Raw genomic sequence first — 19,764 nt, 5'->3', positions numbered from 1 at the left:
CAAAACACGGTGAAGATAGTGTTGGGAATCAGCGATTTTCTCTGTAAACTCTTGGAATCAGCGATTTCTCTATGCAAGCTGACATAATTTAGGGGGGGAGGAGTCAGCAAGCTAAAAACCGCGAATAATCGAAACTGCAATGGCTGAAAGTGCGAATACGGAGGGAGACGAATGTTAAAGTGGTATAACTTGCTGGTAAATGTGGGGAGTGTGTGGCGCGGTGGTTAAAGCTACAGCCTCAGCACCCTGGGGTAGTGGGTTCAAACCCACGCTGCTCCTTGTGACCCTGGGCAAGTCGCTTAATCCTCCCATTGCCCCAGGTACATTAGATAGATTGTGAGCCCACCGGGACAGAAAGGGAAAAATGCTTGAGTACCTGAATAAATTAATATAAACTGTTCTGAGCTCCCCGGGGAGAATGGTATAGAATATTGAATGAATAAATAAATGGTCGTGTCCTTCGACTGCAAACCACCAAACGACGTTCCTATTCTCACTTCGTACCGACCCACAGGAATCGACTGCTCCCACAGATAAGATCCCTTGAAGGACTCCTCAACTTTAGAAAAGCAATAAAAACATATCTCTTCACCCAACTCCCACGACCGATAGATACAAGATCCTCGGAATGTGTCACATTTGGACAAAAACTTGTATTGTAACTGTGACAAATTTAACCTATAAACTGTATATTACAGATATTGGTATTGGATCCCCAGTATGTGTCGAATTAGGATAAGAACTTGTACCAGAAAAAAACAACAACAAAAACTTGTACTGTAACTATGGCATATTCAGTGGAGAGGCGCTCGGGCAGTGGTGCCCTTCCCCCACCCGCATCTCTGCCCCCAGCTCCTTCCCGAAACCCCTTTGCCGCGTGAGTATCCCCCTTCCCTTCCCACCACACCTCCAGTTGTTCACCGCAACGAGCGACAACGTCAACATGCTCCTCGTGACCCCCATCGGCTCCTCCTCTGACATCACTTCCTATCCGTGGCACTCGGAAGGGAAGTCAGCAGGAGAGTCGACGCAGTCATGAGGAGCACATTGAAGTTTTTATTTGCGGCGGTGAACAAGGTACTGGGGAGGACCTAGGAGGTACTGGGAACCGCCGCCGACCCCCCCCCCCCCCCCACCTTACTACACCACTGGGCATATTGTAACCCATTAAGTGTATATGTAACCCATCCTGAGCTACACACACACGTTTGATCAATAAAAAGGAACTCTCCAAGCCAGGGCTTTGGGGCCACACAAAGCACAGGGGAGATGGGGGGAGGGTGTGCAAAAAACGTTCCCTGTTCATATGCTCCCTTGTGATGGCTGCAGCACCATGGGCAGGGTGGGAGTGCTGCACAAGGTACAATTCTGGCTCGGGACGCTCTTGCTCCAAGCCTGGCCAGATCGGATGTTCACCTGAATTTTGTCACTATGGGACATCAGAATGTTAGCGACAGCCTCAAAAGTCTAATGCAAAAAAAAAAAAAAAAAGGTTACGTAAGCCAATAGCTACTTACCCGAATGTTGTCAAAGGATGATTTACTAGTGATGTCATACAGCAAAAGTAAAGCTGGAAGAAAAGAGGGGAAAAAAGATTTCTATCATGCAGGAGACCTCGGGTTGCTGCTTCAGGGGTTTGCATTTCCTAGATTCCACTGTGGCCTGCTAATCTATCCCACACTAAAACCTACAGGTATGGCGGCACCTACCCTGTGCATCCCTGTAGTAGGCATGTGTCACGCTGCGGAACCGCTCCTGCCCAGCTGTGTCCCAGATCTGCAAAAAAAAAAAAAAGCTGATCAGGGCGCTGCATCTTGCAATTATACATAAAAATGGTAAAGCGAGACTCAAAACAAAATCTGTCCTATGAGAAATCAAGAGTTTACATGAAACCTGCTCCAATGGATGTTAGGAGTGAGAGGAAACCATCATCTCTGGCAGTGATGTGATTAAAGAATGCTCAGCAAAGATCAGGAGTAAAGGAACCCCAACGGAGATAAGACTGGAGGATAGAGAGTTGCGCGGGGACAGAAATCCCACCCGTCCCCGCCAAAGTCCCACCCGTCCCCACCCGTCCCCGTGAGGAATCCCACCCGTCCCCGTGAGGAATCCCTCCATCCCCGTGAGGAATCCCCTCCGTCCCCACCCGTCCCCGCGAGGAATCCCCTCCGTCCCCGCCCGTCCATATAAACTTCAGAAATAGTTATTTCATTTAATTATGCTACTGAATTAAAGGCTCTGGTAGAAACCATTTACAAATAAGCAAAAAGACTTTATTAATTTGAAAATATTAATTGGGAAGAATACATACTTTGCAAATGGGTTTCTACCAGAGCCTCTAATGTTTATAAATTTTTATCAACACAACTAATATACTACTTTATCCTGAAGCAAAATAAAAAAAAAGAAATATAATTCTTTTCCTACCTTTGTTGCCTGGTTTCTGCTTTCCTCATGTTCTCATTCAATTCCTTCCATCCACTGTCTCTCTTCCTTCTGCATCTTCCATTTGCTCTGTTACTGTGCCTCTCCCTTTCTTCCCCCTTCCAAATTGGTCTGGCACCCATCTTCTTCTCTCCGCTCCCCCCATAGTCTGGCATCTGTCTTCTTCCCTGCCAGCGTCTTCTCCCTACTCTCTCTTCCCCATTTCCTTTCAGCGTCCTTCTTCCCCCATCTTCCCCATGTCCTGTCAGCGTCCTTCTCCCCCCTCTGTCTTCCACATGTGCTTTCAGTGTCCTTCTCCCCCCTCTGCTTCCCCATGTCCTTTCAGCATCCTTCTCCCTCTCTGTCTTCCCCATGGCCTTTCAGCGTCCTTCTCCACCCCCCCCCCGTCTTCCCCATGTCCTTTCAGCGTCCTTCTCCACCCCTTTGTCTTCCCCATGTGCTTTCAGCATCCTTCTCCCCCCTCTGTCTTCCACAAGTGCTTTCAGAGTCCTTTCCCCCCCCCCGCCCTTCCCATGGCCTTTCAGCGTCCTTCTCCACCCCTTTATCTTCCCCATGTCCTTTCAGCGTCCTTCTCCACCCCTTTGTCTTCCCCATGTGCTTTCAGCATCCTTCTCCCCCCTCTGTCTTCCACAAGTGCTTTCAGAGTCCTTCCCCCCCCCCCCGCCCTTCCCATGGCCTTTCAGCGTCCTTCTCCACCCCTTTGTATTTCCCCATGTGCTTTCAGCGTCCTTCTCCCTCCTCTGTCTTCAAGTGCTTTCAGCGTCCTTCTCCCCCCCTCCTTCTCTACCGCCCCGGGTGCAGCACAGCCGGCCAGGTCCCCTTACTTTTGTGGCACTTCCCCGACCGACTGACAACAGCCCCGGTCCGACAAACCTCCCTGCCCTTAACTGCGAATCTAAATTACCTTATTACAGCTGCTGTAAGAAGATAATTTAGATTCGCGGCTACAGGGCAGGGAGGATTGTCGGACCGGGGCTGTTGTCGGTCGGTCGGGGAAGTGCCACAAAAGTAAGGGGACCTGGCCGGCTGTGCTGCAACCGGGGCGGGGTGTGGTGGGGCGGACCGCCCCGTCCCTTGGTAGCCACTCGAACCGCGAGGCTACTCTCCTCCTTACCTGCACTGCCTGCAGCACAGAGCCAAACGGAAGTCTTCCCGACTCAGTCGCGCGGCTCTTCTCTCTACCTTCTCTGCTTGCAGCACAGAGCCGAACGGAAGTCTTCCCGACGTCAGCGCTGACGTCGGAGGGAGGGAGGGCTTTAAGCTTTAAGCCCTCCCTCCCCTCCGACGTCAGCGCTGACGTCGGGAAGACTTCCGTTCGGCTCTGTGCTGCAAGCAGAGAAGGTAGAGAGAAGAGCCGCGCGACTGAGTACATCCAGCCCCGCAGGAACCCCGCGACCCTTGGAGGCGTCCCCACGGGATCCCCACGACCCTAGGGGGCGTCCCCACGGGATCCCCGCGACCCTAGGGACGTCCCCACGGGATCCCCGTGACCCAAAGGGGGAACCCGCGGGATGCCCGCGGGTCCCGCGGGATTCCCGTCGTCCCCGTTCCCGTGCAGCTCTCTACTGGAGGAGCGGTCAAGTGGTTACAGCACTGAGCTGAGAGCCAAGGTTCAAATCAGAGAATGACATGCTGGATATTCGCAGCAAACCATCCCCGTGTCATTCTTTAAGGAGAGAGGGAAGAATCAGAGTATTGGCGGCCGTAGACACTGACCCAACAGCATTGACGAATGCTGGTGTAGAAGGACTGAGGTTGAGATAGACACTAAAGAATGACACCGAATGGTTAGAACATAAGACCATAAGCGTTACCATACTGGGACAGACTGAAGGTCCATCAAGCCCAGTATCCTGTTTCTAGCAGTGGCCAACCTAGGTCACAAGTACGTAGCAGGAACTCAAAGAGCAGCAACAGATTGTGAGCAGCTGGAGAAGAAAACAGCGTGCTCTGGTAGCCGGACAGAGAGGGAGAGTCGGAGACACAGAGTTCTGCGCAGGGGAAGGAGGCAGGAAGAAGCACAGGACTAGGGGAAGCGGCGAGAGTACGCTCCGCCCACCCCCACCGCGTCAGAGGCAGCGTCGGACTCCCCCTTGAAAGGGGGCGGAGCCAACGGCGCGCAGCCGTTCGGCGCGCGGCGAGGGCCTTTGAGAAGGGACAAGGCAACGGTGTAAGACAGAAGGTAAAGAAGCGACAAGTACAGAAGGAAAGCACAGAAGGTAAGAAAGACACAGACACAAAGGGCCAAGCTGTTCACACAAGTATAACAAGCAGGCAGAGGGAGAGAGTGAGAGAGAGGACACCAGCGGCTGGTAGAGAGAGAGAGGACCCCAGCAGCAGGTAGAGAGAGAGAGAGACACCAGCACAGAGCACCAACACAGAGAGCGAAGAGACAGAGAGGACACCACCAACAGGCAGTGAGCGAGAGGACACCAGAGACAGTTAGTGAAAGAAAGAGAGGGCACCAGCACAAAGAGAGAGTCAGGGAGGACACCAACAGCAGATAGGGAGAGAGAAAGGACACAAAGCGGGCACAAGTCACAAGTAATCTCAACTGATATCTTAAAGAAGGAACAATGGAAGCAGAAGGAAGCCAGAAGATGAGCTTTCCAGTGTTCTGCACAGACTGTCATATGTACGACTATCTCCCCTCGGGGAGACAGTCGTATGTATGCGGTCGGTGTCAGGAACTGAAAAGCTTGAAGAAGGAGGTCAAGCGACTAGAGGACAAGATTCAGGAGCTAGAAGGATTTCACGCCACGGAGAGACACATTGAGGAGGAAGTCAGGGAACTCGAGAGATTCATTGAAGAGGCATACAGGACGAAGGTGGAAGAGAACGAACTTCAGATGAAAGAAGAAGCTACACGGATACCAACATGCAAGGGAGAGCAAGAAGAAGATTACCTCAAGGATGACACCCACAGAGGGCTATCGCAAGAGGGGGAGATTTTGGCTAGTCGAGGCCCAAAAGAAGAAAGAGTGAAGTACATTGAGGACATTGACCTGAGACCGAAGCGAAAATTGAAGAGAGGAAAGTCAGCGATCCTAGTGGGAGACTCGATCCTTAGGCATGTGGACAGCCACATAGCAGGAGGGAGAGAGGACCGACTGGTGACCTGCCTTCCGGGAGCAAGAACCAAGGACATCGTGGACAAAATTGAAATGATCCTGGAAGGGGCGGAGACAGAAGAGACCGCTGTAGTGATCCACATCGGGACGAACGATGTCAGCAGGAGAGACTACAAAAGAAGCACGCTGTTAGAACAATTCAAGATTCTGGGAAGGAAGCTGAAGATGAGGGCCCAGAAGATAGTGTTCTCAGAGATCCTACCAGTACCGAGGGCAGATGTGAAAAGGCAGGAGGAACTACAATCAATAAATACTTGGATGAGGAGATGGTGTGAGGAAGAAGGATTCCACTTCGTGAGGAACTGGACGGCGTTCTGGGGCAAGAGCAAGCTATACAGGAAAGATGGACTGCACCTGAGCGCAGCAGGAACTAGACTCCTAGCAAACAACGTCAAGAGAGGAATAGAACAGGCTTTAAACTAAGAAGAAGGGGAAAGCCGACAGTTGACAAAGGGTCGACGATTCGGAAGACGGTATCCTGTGAAGATACCGAGGGGAAAAATGGCTGGGAAGGAACAAGGGACAAACTGCAGGAGTCGACTAACCCAGAAGAAGTGGTTACAGTGTCTGCAGCAAAAGAGAAGAAATTATGGACCGAAGCACAGGGAAAAGAAAGGAGGACAGCAAAATACCAGGATCTAAATTGCATATATGCTAATGCAAGGAGCCTAAGAAACAAAATGGGGGAACTAGAAGCCTTGGCCAACGCAGAAGACATCGACATCATTGGAATCTCTGAAACATGGTGGAATGAGGAAAGCAAATGGGATACAGCACTACCGGGATACAAGCTCTATCGCCAGGACAGAACAGGACAAAAAGGAGGTGGAATAGCCCTATACATAAAAGAAGGCATACAATCCACACAAATGGACACAGCAGAGACGGCCAGCAAGCCGGAATCTCTATGGGTTAAAATACCGGGAAGGAAAGGGCCTGAAATAAAGATGGGCCTATTTTATCGCCCACCGGGGCAAACCAGAGATATTGATGAGGAAATGGAAGCCGAGATGAAGCGTGAATGCAAAAGCGGCAACACGGTTATTATGGGAGACTTCAACTACCCTGGGATAGACTGGAGGCTTGGAAGCTCGAAATGCGCTAGGGAGACAAAATTCCTGGAAGCTACACAGGATTGTTTCATGGAACAGCTTGTTAGAGAACCGACGAGAGGAAATGCCACTCTGGATCTAATACTAAATGGGTTAAGGGGACCTGCAAAGGAAGTAGAAGTAGTGGGACCGTTGGGAAACAGCGATCATAATATGATCAAGTTCAAGGTTGAGGTAGGAGTGTCAAAAGGCAAGAGATCCATTGCGACAACTTTTAACTTCAGGAAAGGAAACTACGAAGCAATGAGGGAATTGGTAAGGAAGAAACTTAGGAACACTTCCAAAACATGGCTAACGGTAAATCATGCCTGGTCCTTCTTCAGGGACATGGTGAGCGAGGCGCAAAATCTGTATATCCCCAGATTCAGGAAGGGGTGTAAAAAGAATCGAACAAAAGACCCGGTGTGGATAACCAAAACAGTGAAGGAAGCGATAGGCAATAAGAAAAAATCATTCAAGAAATGGAAAAAGGACAAAACTGAGGGGAACTGGAAAGAGCACAAGAAGCATCAAAAAGAATGTCACCGTGAGGTTCGGAAAGCCAAAAGAGAGTATGAAGAGAGGCTAGCCAGGGAAGCAAGAAATTTCAAACCATTCTTCAGATATGTTAAAGGGAAGCAGCCGGCTAGAGAGGAAGTGGGACCGCTGGACGACGGAGACAGGAAGGGAGTGGTGAAGGAGGAGAAGGTAGTGGCAGAAAGGCTTAACATGTTCTTCTCGTCTGTATTTACAAACGAAAACACGTCCAACATACCGGAACCTGAACAATTCTTCAACGGAAGTCAGGCAGAAAAATTAACATCCATAGAAGTGAGCCTTGAGGACGTTCGTAGGCAGATAGATAAACTAAAAACTGACAAATCCCCGGGTCCGGATGGCATACATCCAAGGGTTCTGAAGGAATTAAAGGAGGAGATAGCGGAACTACTGCAGCAAATTTGCAACTTATCCCTGAAAACAGGCGAGATCCCGGAAGATTGGAAGATAGCCAACGTTACGCCCATCTTTAAAAAGGGATCAAGAGGTGACCCGGGAAACTACAGGCCGGTGAGCCTGACTTCGGTTCCGGGGAAAATGGCAGAAGCACTGATAAAAGAAAACATCGATCAACATTTTGAAAAAAATGAACTTCTGATAACCAGCCAGCATGGTTTCTGCAAGGGAAGATCGTGCCTAACGAACTTATTGCACTTCTTCGAAGGGATCAACAAACGGATGGACAAAGGAGACCCCATAGACATCATATATCTAGATTTCCAAAAAGCCTTTGACAAGGTGCCCCATGAACGTCTACTCCGGAAACTGAAGAACCATGGGGTGGAAGGAGACGTACATAGATGGATCAGAAACTGGTTGGAGGGTAGAAAACAAAGGGTAGGAGTGAAGGGTCACTACTCCGACTGGAGGAGGGTCACGAGTGGTGTCCCGCAGGGCTCGGTGCTCGGGCCGCTGCTATTTAATATCTTCATAAATGATCTAGAAACAGAAACAAAGTGCGAGATAATAAAATTTGCGGACGACACCAAACTATTTAATGGAGCTCGGACTACAGAGGACTGCGAAAAGTTGCAAAGGGACTTGAACAAATTAGAAGAATGGGCGGCGAAATGGCAGATGAAGTTCAACATTGAAAAATGTAAAGTATTACATGTGGGGAGCAGAAACTCGAGGTACAACTATACAATGGGAGGGATGTTATTGAATAAGAGTACCCAGGAAAGGGACTTGGGGGTAATGGTGGACATGACAATGAAGCCGTCGGCACAGTGTGCAGCGGCCGCTAAGAGAGCGAATAGAATGCTTGGTATAATCAAAAAGGGTATTACAGCCAGAACGAAAGAAGTTATCCTGCCGTTGTATCGGGCGATGGTGCGCCCGCATTTGGAGTACTGCGTCCAATATTGGTCGCCGTATCTTAAGAAGGATATGGCGTTAGTCGAGAGGGTTCAAAGGAGAGCAACACGTCTGATAATAGGTATGGAAAACCTGTCATATTCTGAGAGATTGGAGAAGCTGGGTCTCTTTTCCCTGGAGAAGAGGAGACTTAGAGGGGATATGATAGATACTTACAAGATCATGAAGGGCATAGAGAGAGTAGAGAGGGACAAATTCTTCGAACTTTCGAAAAATAAGAGAACAAGAGGGCATTCGGAAAAGTTGAAAGGGGACAGATTCAAAACAAATGCTAGGAAGTTCTTCTTTACCCAACGTGTGGTGGACACCTGGAATGCGCTTCCAGAGGACGTTATAAGGCAGAGTACGGTACTGGGGTTCAAGAAAGGATTGGACAAATTCCTACTGGAAATGGGGATAGAGGGGTATAGATAGAAGATTACTGCACAGGTCCTGGACCTGTTGGGCCGCCGCGTGAGCGGACTGCTGGGCACGATGGACCTCGGGTCTGACCCAGCAGAGGTATTTCTTATGTTCTTATGTTCTTATAATGGCTCATTCCACCAGTGCCTAAGAGCCAACCTCATCAGTGATGTCACAATGGCTTGATTGTCTTATACTTGGCTCACATAAGAATCAGAGTTTGAACAGGCACATCCACTGACCCTCAAAGCCTTGCATTGAAGAATGCTGGTATAGAAGGACTGAGGTTAAGATAGACACTAAAGAATGACATGGGATGGTTTCCCATAGTTATCCGCGGGGACAGGAATGGTGATGAATTCTGTTACCGTGTCATTCTCTAGTTCAAATCCCTGTAACCTTGGGCAATTCACTTCACTGTCTGTTGCTTCAAGTACAACTTAGATCATAATCCCTCTGGGGACAGGGAAATGCTTGCATCAAGCTACCAATGAAAGACATGAGCTAAAACTACAAACTGCCTTAGCAGCTGTTGGGACAATTTGAAGGAAACCTGCCCAGCAGTGATTGGTGGTCTAAAGGAAAGGGGCAAGAGCCTAAATTGCGAGAGAAACCTGGCCTCTTTCATGGATGCTCAGATCCTCCAGCAAGATATGTTGACGTGGAGAAGAGGAGGATACATGGCAGCCTCTCAGTTAAAACTTTTGCTTCTACAGAAACCCTAATGCTAATTATCAGCAATGCTTCATCTCATTGGACTTTTGGACTCACCTGAAGTTTCACCCTTACTCCGTCCACAGTTACCATCTTATTCTGCAACAGAAAGACACTGTGTTAACAGAGATACAGGGTTTTCTGTGATGGGGAAAGAAGAAATTAGAGAGAAACACTTGCTGGATACATTTTTCAACCTTATTTCAGGATCAACATCCCCCAAGTACGATGGAGAACCTCATTAGCTGAAACACAAGGAAAGCTGATTCAGTCCTCAGATACGTATACCCGAATAAGCAGAATACATATTGGAACAGTTCCAGGTTGTGAATTTCACAATTGTTCATTACTTAGCTGATAATCTTTCTTTAACCTGCCTTAGGCCTGGAGACAAAATGATGATTCTGGGGCACAAGCAAAAAAGGTTTGCATAGTATCGAGATCCTAATTAGTGACCACCCCAATGTTCTGCCCTCTGTTAACACCAATTACTTTGTCTATGGTGCTTGCGGATGCTACTAGGAGATAAAGGAGCTTATTTTCAAAGCACTTAAACATACAAAGTGCACTATGTTACCCTGGAGATGATTCTCAAATGTTGGTGGTAAAATACGACGGGCCGCTGTTATAACTATTTCAAAAAGGTGAGTCACTCTTTTAAAAATGTGCATTCAAATGACGTTCACGGTGAAATCATAGAGGGTCACTAAATTTGCATGTGCCTATCACTGGTAATAGCGATCGGCATACGCAGAATAAACCTACAAATATTTTTTTTAAAGGCCCCCAAAATAGATCCCCGCCACCATCAAGCAATCCACCCCCCCAGCAGCAATGGGGATGCCCACTCTATCCTGCTGCTGCCATAAAGCAACCTCCCACACACCCGATACCCCCACCCCAGCAGTGGGATGGATGCCCATACCCTCCCGCCGATGCCATAAAGCAACTGCCCCCCTCCCTCCACACACATCTCCCCGGAAGCGGGAGGGATGCCCACTCCCTCTTACCCTTGTCATCAAGCAACCTTCCCAACCCCTCCCCAGGCAGCAGGAGGGATGCCCACTCCCTCCCACTGCCGCCATCGTACCCCCAAAGAACCCTCCACCTCCCCCTACCTTGTTCACGATGGTTGGCTGGAGGGATGCTTAATCCCTCTGGCCAGGAAGCCCACCTCTTCAAAATGACAGGCTTTCCCCTCTCCAAGGCATCCTGGGATGCCCCTGGGAGGGGCCTAAGGCTCTGAGTGGCCCAGGTTGCTTAAGGCCTCTCCTATAAGCAACCTAGGCCATTCAGAGCCTTAGGCCCCTCCCCAGCATATCCCAGAATGCACTGGGGAGGAGAAGGCCTGCCATTTTTGAAGAGGTGGGCCTGCTGGCCAGAGGGATTAGGCAGCAAGGTAGGGGGCGGGGGGTTGTCAGAGGCACGGGGGGGGGTTTGGACACTGCATTTGTGGCAGGAGGGAGTGGGTATCCCTCCCACTGCCAGGATGTGGGTGTGTGTGTTGGGGGATTGGGTTGCTTGGCGGCAGGAGGGAGTAGGCACTGACCAGAAAGTAAGGCTATGACAGCTCAGACCTGCTGGAAAATTTTGCTTGCAAATGTAGGACAGCGATGTTAGGGAATCACCTGGCGATAATAGAGAATCGCCCAGTGCTCCTTTAAATATTTATAACCTCATTGTAATACATTTGCATGGCAGAGTCGGAGTTTGCCAGGAAGCTCAGAAAAGACACTGTGAGTCCTTTTAAGAACTGGCCAGTTGAATACTTCCACACTAAACTGGCTGGAACCGGTATCGTTAAAGGCGCGGTGGGTTTTGAAAATCTTCCTCTTTGTGTGTCCCCTTTGAAAATGAACCCCAAAATGTAGTACAGACAGCACACAAAGGAACAAACAGAATCCCAGAAGGATCCACATATTACCTCAAACATCTAGCTAAACGCAAAGAAAGGATGCCATTGTAAGGAGAAGATTGGAGCCAGGATAACACCAGAGAATATATCATAGTAACATAATAAATTCACTTATATACCACAGTAACCTCTCAGTTCAATGCGGTTAACAGCAATCAAGATTATATGATTATATGAATATAATATGATTATAATACAAGCACAGTGTATTATAATCATACTCAGAAGAATTTGTCAAAGGAAAGATAGGAGCTGGAGTTTATTATCAGGACAGAAATGGGTTTATCCCATGATCCAGCTTGAAAAGATAAAATTCTACGGAAAAATCTCTTGTATATGCAACCTTTTACAGTAGGAAATGTAAATAATCTAAAATGCCGAGAAAAATGTTTTCCATCAGTAAAATTAAAATGATCAATAATATAATCAGGTATAAGGCCAAACAATGTCTTGTAACAGGTACAACCTAACTTGCATAATATTCTTGCCTGAACTGGGAGCCAATGTAGCTTCTGATAGAATTTAGTTACTTGATCAATTTATTTTTCAGTAACATGATAGTAACAGTAAATTATAACAGATAAAAACCAGTATGGTGTATCCAGCCAGAATTGTATCTGCCATTCCTTGCAGAGTATATCCCTTTTTGCCATTTAAACTAAGTTCATTTAAGTTTTGCTTCAATACCATCCTCTTGCACATAACTGACAGTATTCTATAAACTTTAAATGCCTGGCATGCCCCAACCCACCCATGCCAATCCCCGCCCTTTGTAGTTGCACACTATAGGTGCTAAGTTTATGGAAAAGCACCAAAGTAACTGCAAGCTATAATAATAATAACTTTATTCTTGTATACCGCCATACCCAGAAGAGTTCTAGGCGGTTCACATCAATTAAAACAGAGTAACAAGCGGTTCAAGCTAGTGCCAAGTACCACCACTTAAGGGTCATAATTAGCTGTTAAAGCCAATTAGGCCCAGATTTTATAGATGGCACCCGAAGTTAGGATTAGATCAGCTAGGCGTGCCAGGCGCCTAATTTAATTATTTAAAAAGTTGTATCGGCGCCAATAATGCGCTCAAAATTGGGAAAAATTTAAATTAGTTGGGTGGCAGGCGCCTACCAGTAAGTAAACATGGTTGTTTGTGGCAGATCGCGTGCAAATCTTGGGTGTGTTTTGCAAGTAAGTGCCTAAATTAGACTTAGACACCGGTATTTAGTCCAAAAAAAGCCAGGCATACATAGGGGGCGCCAAAGGTTTTGAGGCCTACGGGCACCTAAGTCCAATTTAAGCACTTCCAGATGTGATTCTATAAACGGTACCTAACTCATGATTGACATGCGCTCCACGCCGCATTCCTCGGCGCTTATGTTTTAGGTGCCATTTATAGAGTCAGGGCCTTAGTGACCACTTAAACAATTAAGAAAAGAAGAAGAAAAAAAAATTGAAATTGAATCAGGTTGGGCAGACTGGAAGGACCATTTGGGTCTTTATCTGCCATCATCTACTATGTATGTTACTATGTAAGAGAGCCACTATCCTACTACTTGCATGCCAAATGTTTTGTCCTGGTTGCAAAACTTGTGTACTCAAGTTTATAGATCTCGGGCTATGTGCACTGCTTATAGTCAGTGGTGGGGTGCAGGGGTGGCTGTCCGCCCCGGACATGGTTTTCCTTGGGGCGCTGGCATCCCTCCTCTTCTCCACCCCCTTCCCACTCCTTCCCCTGCCACACACGCCCCTTCCCCGTACCATTTTATCTTCGGCGCTAGCTTGCCCGCGTCAGCTTTGGTGCTTTCTCTGATGTCGCTTCCGGGATGCTGTATGACCTAGTGGTCCAGTGGTGGGCCAGGACAGGAGGGATCTCCCCTGTCCCAGCTGACTCTGACAATTAGTTTTACCTCCCTCCCACCTTCCCCTGCGTACCTTTTTGAATCCCTGGTGGTCCAGCGGTGTACTGGGCAGGAGCGAGCTTTCTGCGCTCCTGCCTTACGCCCCTCCCCTGAATAGCTGCCTCAAGTTCTCGTGGCCCAGCAGTGTACCGGTCATGAGCGAGCTTTCCGCGCTCCTGCCTGGCCCTTACTAGTCCCGTGAAAACTTGCGACAGCCATTCAGCGAGCGCCTAAGCGCTGGGCAGGAGCTTGGAAAGCTCACTCCTGCCTGGTACACCGCAAGAATTCGCAGCAGCCATTCAGAGGTGCTCAGCGTGGGGCAGGAGTGCAGAAAGCTCACTCCTGCCTGGTACACCGCTGGACCACCAGGGATTCAAAAAGGTGTACGGGTGAAAGCGGGAGGTAAAAAAAAAAAAAAAAAATTGTCAGAGTTGGCCAGGACAGGAGACGGGAGGGATCCCTCCTGTCGTGGCCCAGAAGAGGCCTGCAACAAGTCCTGGAAGGGAGCGAGTGGGTGCTGACCCAAATATAAGATGAGACCCCATTTTTTGGCCCCAAAATCTCATCTCATATTCGAGTATATACAGTATTATTTTGGCATTTACATGGCATCCTAAACAAGAAGTTACACACAGGTAGGCATAGAGAGTGCCTTAGAGAGCATTCGGTCTACTATACTATAGGCCAGTTTGGATCCTCTTTTGCCTATGAGGCAAATGGAGAAAACTTTAAAATCAGTTCAACACAAGGTCCCCTCTTTGGTAGTAATTTTATAACTGATTCCTTTAGATTAAAGAGCAAAAATGCACTCATTTGCAGTCTATTTTATAAAAACATATAAGCACCTATGAGACCTATAAGACAGTACCACAAATCCTGCAGAAATAGTGCCTAGATTGACAGTGCAAACGTTACACCTGCTTAAGACTAAGCGTAAATTTATGTGCATATTTTATAAAGGATGTGCGTAAAACACAACTCCACTAAACACATGTGATTTTGCCATCGTGTGCACTTTTACATACGAGTTTAAATTTATAAGAGAATCTTACACGTGTGAAAATGACATCACAAAATTACCCCCCTTTGGATCATAACCTCTTGTTGAGATTCTATTTGGAAAAGGTTGTGGTGGTCTCACCCTGAAGTCTATGCCAACGGTGGCTATGAAGGTCCCCGAGAGGAAGGCCCCATCTTTAAACTGGATCAGGAAACTGGTTTTCCCAACGCCTGAATCTCCCAGCATCATCACCTACAACATGGGGGTAAAAACCCATTAATTGGGGGCGGGGCAGACGGGCACTGAATCGTATAGCACATCCCTAGATTAACCCTTTAATTGGCAGAGGGGGAAAGCACAGTTACTTACCGTAACAGGTGTCATACAGGGACAGCAGGCAGATATTCTTAACGTATGGGTGACGTCACCGATGGAGCCCCAGTACGGACACTTTTAACTAGAAAGTTCTAGTTGACTGCACCGCGCAAGCGCGGGTGCCTTCCCGCTCGACGGAGGAGAGCGTGGTCCCTAGTTAAGATAAGCCAGCTAAGAAGCCAACCCGGGGAGGAGGGCGGGTCCTAAGAATATCTGCCTGCTGTCCCTGGATAACACCTGTTACGGTAAGTAACTGTGCTTTATCCCAGGACAAGCAGGCAGCATATTCTTAACGTATGGGTGACCTCCAAGCTAACAGAGGGGGAGGAGGGATGGTTGGCCATTAGGAAAATAAATTTTGTAACATAGATTGGCCGAAGAGTCCATCCCGTCTGGAGAAGGCATCCAGACAGTAGTGAGTAGTGAACGTGTGAACTGAGGACCAAGTGGCAGCCTTGCAGATTTCCTCGATGGGCGTGGAACGGAGGAAAGCCACAGAAGCAGCCATAGCTCTGACCCTGTGGGCCGTGACAGCACCTTCCAGTGAGAGACCGGCCCGAGCATAACAGAAGGCAATGCAGGGACGCCTCAGTCGACGCCGAGGCACGAAGCCTCATTCGACGTCGAGGTACGAAGCTCCAGTCGACGTCGAGGCACGAAGCTCCAATCGACGTCGAGGCACGAAGCTCCAGTCGACGTCGAGGCACATCGAGGGTCAGAAGTCGGCACCGTACCAATGAAACTGGTAATAAAGGTGCAGCAGTGCACTCCATAAGGGCAACCTCGATATGAGTATTCCCATGAAAGGAGGCACGCTTTGAAGGTCTCGTAGAGGCGGGCACGACTGCACTCGATGCCTGGAATGCCTGAGACTCAGCCGATGGCATTACCGAGGTAACGCAGCTAGAAGACAAAAAGAAAGAAAGAAGACTTACCAGGGATCGAAGCTACTCAGTCAGATTCCAACGACGGAAAAGGGGGTCCCGGCCATCCTGCTCACACGAGGTGAGCCCAGAGAGAGGCCAGGGAAGAAGAAAATACAGCTGCAGCCAAATGAGGCCTAGCCGCATGGCTGAGGCCCAAGAAGGGCCTGCCGGGTAGAAACACAATAAAAAGTCCTTTTTTTTTTTTTTTTTTTTTTGAAAACAAAGAAATACACGATCAAGCAACAAACGCACAGCGACTCCCTAACAAAAGAAAGAAGCCGCGGTGCTAGAAAGGCACTTAGAAGAACGGAGAGAAGAGAGACAGGGCTTTCTGGCTCCGCGGAAAACTAAGAACTGAGGACCATAAGGAGGGTATGCGCCCTCTAGTGGATCAGGAAGGCACACACATGCGTGGTGCAGTGTGCAAACTTGAAACTTCAATCAAGTTTGCTTGAAAAGCTGTCCGCGCTGGGGCTCCGTGGATGACGTCACCCACATGTGAGAATATGCTGCCTGCTTGTCCTGGGATAAAGGCCGTCACCACAATCAGGCATTTGGTGAACACCCTGGGCGATGATGCGAGGCCAAAGGGTAGGACCTTGTACTGATAGTGGCGGTGCTGTATTTGAAAGCGGAGGTAGCGACGGGAAGACAGATGAATTGGAATGTGAGTGTAGGCCTCTTTGTGGTCTAGGGAACATAGCCAGTCGTGTTGAGAGAGAAGCCTGGACCTTACTCAAGGGAACTGTGCACGAAGCGCAAAACCTGTGCATCCCCAAGTTCAGGAAAGGGTGCAAAAAAAATAGAACAAAAAACCCAGTGTGGATAACAAATGCAGTGAAGAAGGCGATAAGCGACAAGAAAGCATCGTTCAGAAAATGGAAAAAAGACAAAACAGAGGAGAACCAAAAAGTGCACAAAGAACACCAGAAGGAGTGTCACCGAGCGGTTAGAAAAGCAAAAAGAGAATATGAAGAGAGACTGGCAGAGGAAGCAACAAACTTCAAGTCGTTCTTCAGATACGTCAAGGGGAAGCAACCGGCAAGAGAAGAAGTGGGACCATTGGATGATGGAGACAGGAAGGGAGTGGTAAAGGAAGAGAAAGAAATAGCTGACAGGTTAAATGAGTTCTTCACGTCAGTTTTCACGAGGGAAGATATAACCAACATCCCAGAACCTGAAGAGAGCGTAAAAGGAGACCAAGATGTAAAACTGGTCAATTTAGAGGTAAGCCAAGAAGATGTACTCAAGCAGATAGACAGACTAAAGAGCGACAAATCTCCAGGTCCGGACGGCATTCACCCAAGGGTACTCAAGGAACTAAAAAACGAAATAGCGGAGCCACTTCGACAAATATACAGCCTATCCTTAAAAACCGGAGAGATCCCGAAGGACTGGAAAATAGCAAATGTCACGCCCATCTTCAAGAAGGGCTCAAGGGGAGACCCAGGAAACTACAGGCCAGTGAGCCTGACCTCAGTCCCAGGAAAGATGATGGAGGCACTGATTAAGGACAGCATCTGTGAACACATCGAAAACAATGAGCAGCTAAAACCGAGTCAGCATGGCTTCTGCAAGGGTAGGTCATGCCTCACAAACTTATTGCACTTCTTCGAGGGGGTAAACAGCCAGGTGGATAAAGGGGAATCTATAGACATCATTTACCTTGACTTCCAAAAAGCCTTCGACAAGGTACCACACGAAAGGCTGCTTAAGAAGATATGGAACCACGGGGTACAAGGGGTGATCCACCGATGGATCAAAAACTGGCTGGCGAACAGGGAACAGAGGGTTGGCGTAAAGGGCCATTACTCAGACTGGAAGGGGGTCACGAGCGGAGTTCCGCAGGGGTCGGTGCTGGGACCGCTCCTGTTCAATATCTACATAAACGACCTAGAGGCGGGAACCAAGTGTGAGGTTATTAAATTTGCAGATGACACCAAACTATACAGCAGGGCTCAAACCAGGGGAGACTGCGAAAATCTCCAAAAGGATCTAACGCAGCTGGAAAAGTGGGCCGAAAAATGGCAAATGAGCTTCAACATAGGGAAATGCAAGGTCATGCACGTGGGGAAAAAGAACCCGATGTTCACATACAGAATGGGGGGGAACACCGCTAGGGGTCAGTAACCTGGAGAGAGACCTGGGAGTGATGGTAGACGCAACACTGAAGGCATCGGCGCAGTGCGCTACAGCCTCAAAGAAAGCTAACAGAATGTTGGGTATCATTAAGAAGGGTATTACGACCAGGACGAAGGAAGTCATCATGCCGCTGTATCGTGCAATGGTGCGGCCGCATCTGGAGTACTGTGTCCAGTACTGGTCGCCGTACCTCAAGAAGGACATGGCAGTACTTGAGGGAGTACAGAGAAGAGCAACTAAACTGATAAAGGGAATGGAAAATCTCCCATATACCGACAGGTTGAAGCAGTTGGGACTTTTCTCACTGGAAAAGCGGAGACTTAGAGGAGACATGATAGAAACCTTCAAGATCCTGAAGGGCATAGAAAAAGTAGACAGGGACAGATTTTTCAAATTAAGGACCACCACAAGTACAAGGGGGCACTCGGAGAAATTGAAAGGGGACAGGTTTAGAACAAACGCTAGGAAGTTCTTTTTCACTCAGAGGGTGGTGGATACATGGAACGTGCTTCCAGAGGCTGTTGTAGACAAGAAAACATTAAATGGTTTCAAAGAAAGTTTGGATAGATTCCTAGAAGAAAAAGGGATTGAAGGGTATAGATAGGTATAGACCATTACTCAGGCAATGGGCCTGATGGGCCGCTGCGGGAGCGGACCGCTGGGCAGGATGGACCTATGGTCTGCCTCAGCGGAGGCAACTTCTTATGTTCTTATGTTCTTAAGAGGGTAAAGCGTGGCAAGGGAGAGCATTCTGAACTTTTCCTTGACCAAACACTTGTTGAGGTCCCTGAGATCGAGGATGGGACGTAGGTCTCCTGTCTTCTTGGGTACCAGGAAGTAGCGGGAGTAGAATCCCTGACCCCTTTGGTCTTGGGGAACTTCTTCGATGGCATTGAGAAGAAGGAGGGATTGGACCTCCTTGAGGAGGAGGAGGGTTTGAGAGGAGTGAGAAGCAGACTCTACGGGAGGATTGTCTGGTGGAAGAGTCTGGAAGTTGAGGGAGTAGCCGTGGCGAATGATGGTGAGGACCCACTGGTCTGATGTGATGACCTCCCAACGGCTGAGAAAAAGTTGTAGGCGTCCTCCGATAGGTTGAGGAAGAGGTAACGCTGGTGAGAGACTGGCTATGCCCTGGAGAAAGGAGTCAAAACGGCTGAGAAGGTTTTGACTGAGGGAGAGGCTTGGCAGGTTGATGAGATTGGGAGCGAGCCTGAGTTTGATGTTGCTGACGAGGTCGGCGAGGTTGTTGCGGAGGTGGATGGAGAGGTCTGGCTGAGAATCTGCATTGGTAGGAAGACTGCTGTCTGTAGGGGCGAGCAGGCGGAGTCTTCTTCTTCGGTTTGATGAAAGTATCCCATCTGGTCTCGTGAGCCGAGAGTTTCTGGGTGGTGGAGTCTAGGGACTCTCCGAAAAGTTCATCACCAAGACAAGGTGCGTTAGCCAGGCGGTCTTGGTGGTTAATGTCGAGGTCGGAAACTCTCAGCCAGGCCAGATGTCTCATGGCAACCGCCATGGCAGATGCTCGAGAGGTGAGCTCAAAAGAATCATAAATGGAGCGCACCATGAATTTGCGGAGTTGGAGCAGACTGGAAATGTGTTGTTGGAAAAGAGGGACCTTACGTTCAGGAAGATACTTTTGTAATGAAGAGAGTTGCTGAACCAGATGCTTCATGTAGAAGGAGAAGTGAAAGGTGTAATTATTAGCTCTGTTTGCAAGCATTGCATTTTGATAAAGGCGCTTGCCAAATTTATCCATCGTTTTGCCCTCTCTGCCAGGAGGGGTGGAAGCATAA

At 48.5% G+C, this 19,764-nt stretch overlaps 1 protein-coding gene across 2 annotated transcripts in view; it reads right to left on the bottom strand.

Moving 5' to 3' along the window:
• Positions 1 to 19,764, bottom strand: part of RAB37 (RAB37, member RAS oncogene family) — a 57,167-nt gene that overhangs the window by 20,295 nt on the left and 17,108 nt on the right. Inside the window, exons 2-5 of one of the 2 annotated variants that reach the window (XM_033961235.1) lie at positions 14,670 to 14,780; positions 9,776 to 9,817; positions 1,710 to 1,776; positions 1,518 to 1,570 (exon numbers count right to left, since the gene is read on the bottom strand). In XM_033961235.1, coding sequence (XP_033817126.1) covers positions 1,518 to 1,570; positions 1,710 to 1,776; positions 9,776 to 9,817; positions 14,670 to 14,780 — 273 coding nt within the window. The remainder of the gene's footprint in view (positions 1 to 1,517; positions 1,571 to 1,709; positions 1,777 to 9,775; positions 9,818 to 14,669; positions 14,781 to 19,764) is intronic. The other variant, XM_033961236.1, reaches the window with a different exon arrangement.

This window comes from Geotrypetes seraphini, chromosome 10 (genome assembly GCF_902459505.1).
Source record: "Geotrypetes seraphini chromosome 10, aGeoSer1.1, whole genome shotgun sequence".
Classification (NCBI taxonomy): domain Eukaryota; kingdom Metazoa; phylum Chordata; class Amphibia; order Gymnophiona; family Dermophiidae; genus Geotrypetes; species Geotrypetes seraphini.
Note: the sequence above shows the minus strand (reverse complement) of the source record. Positions and strands in the feature narration are given on the sequence as shown.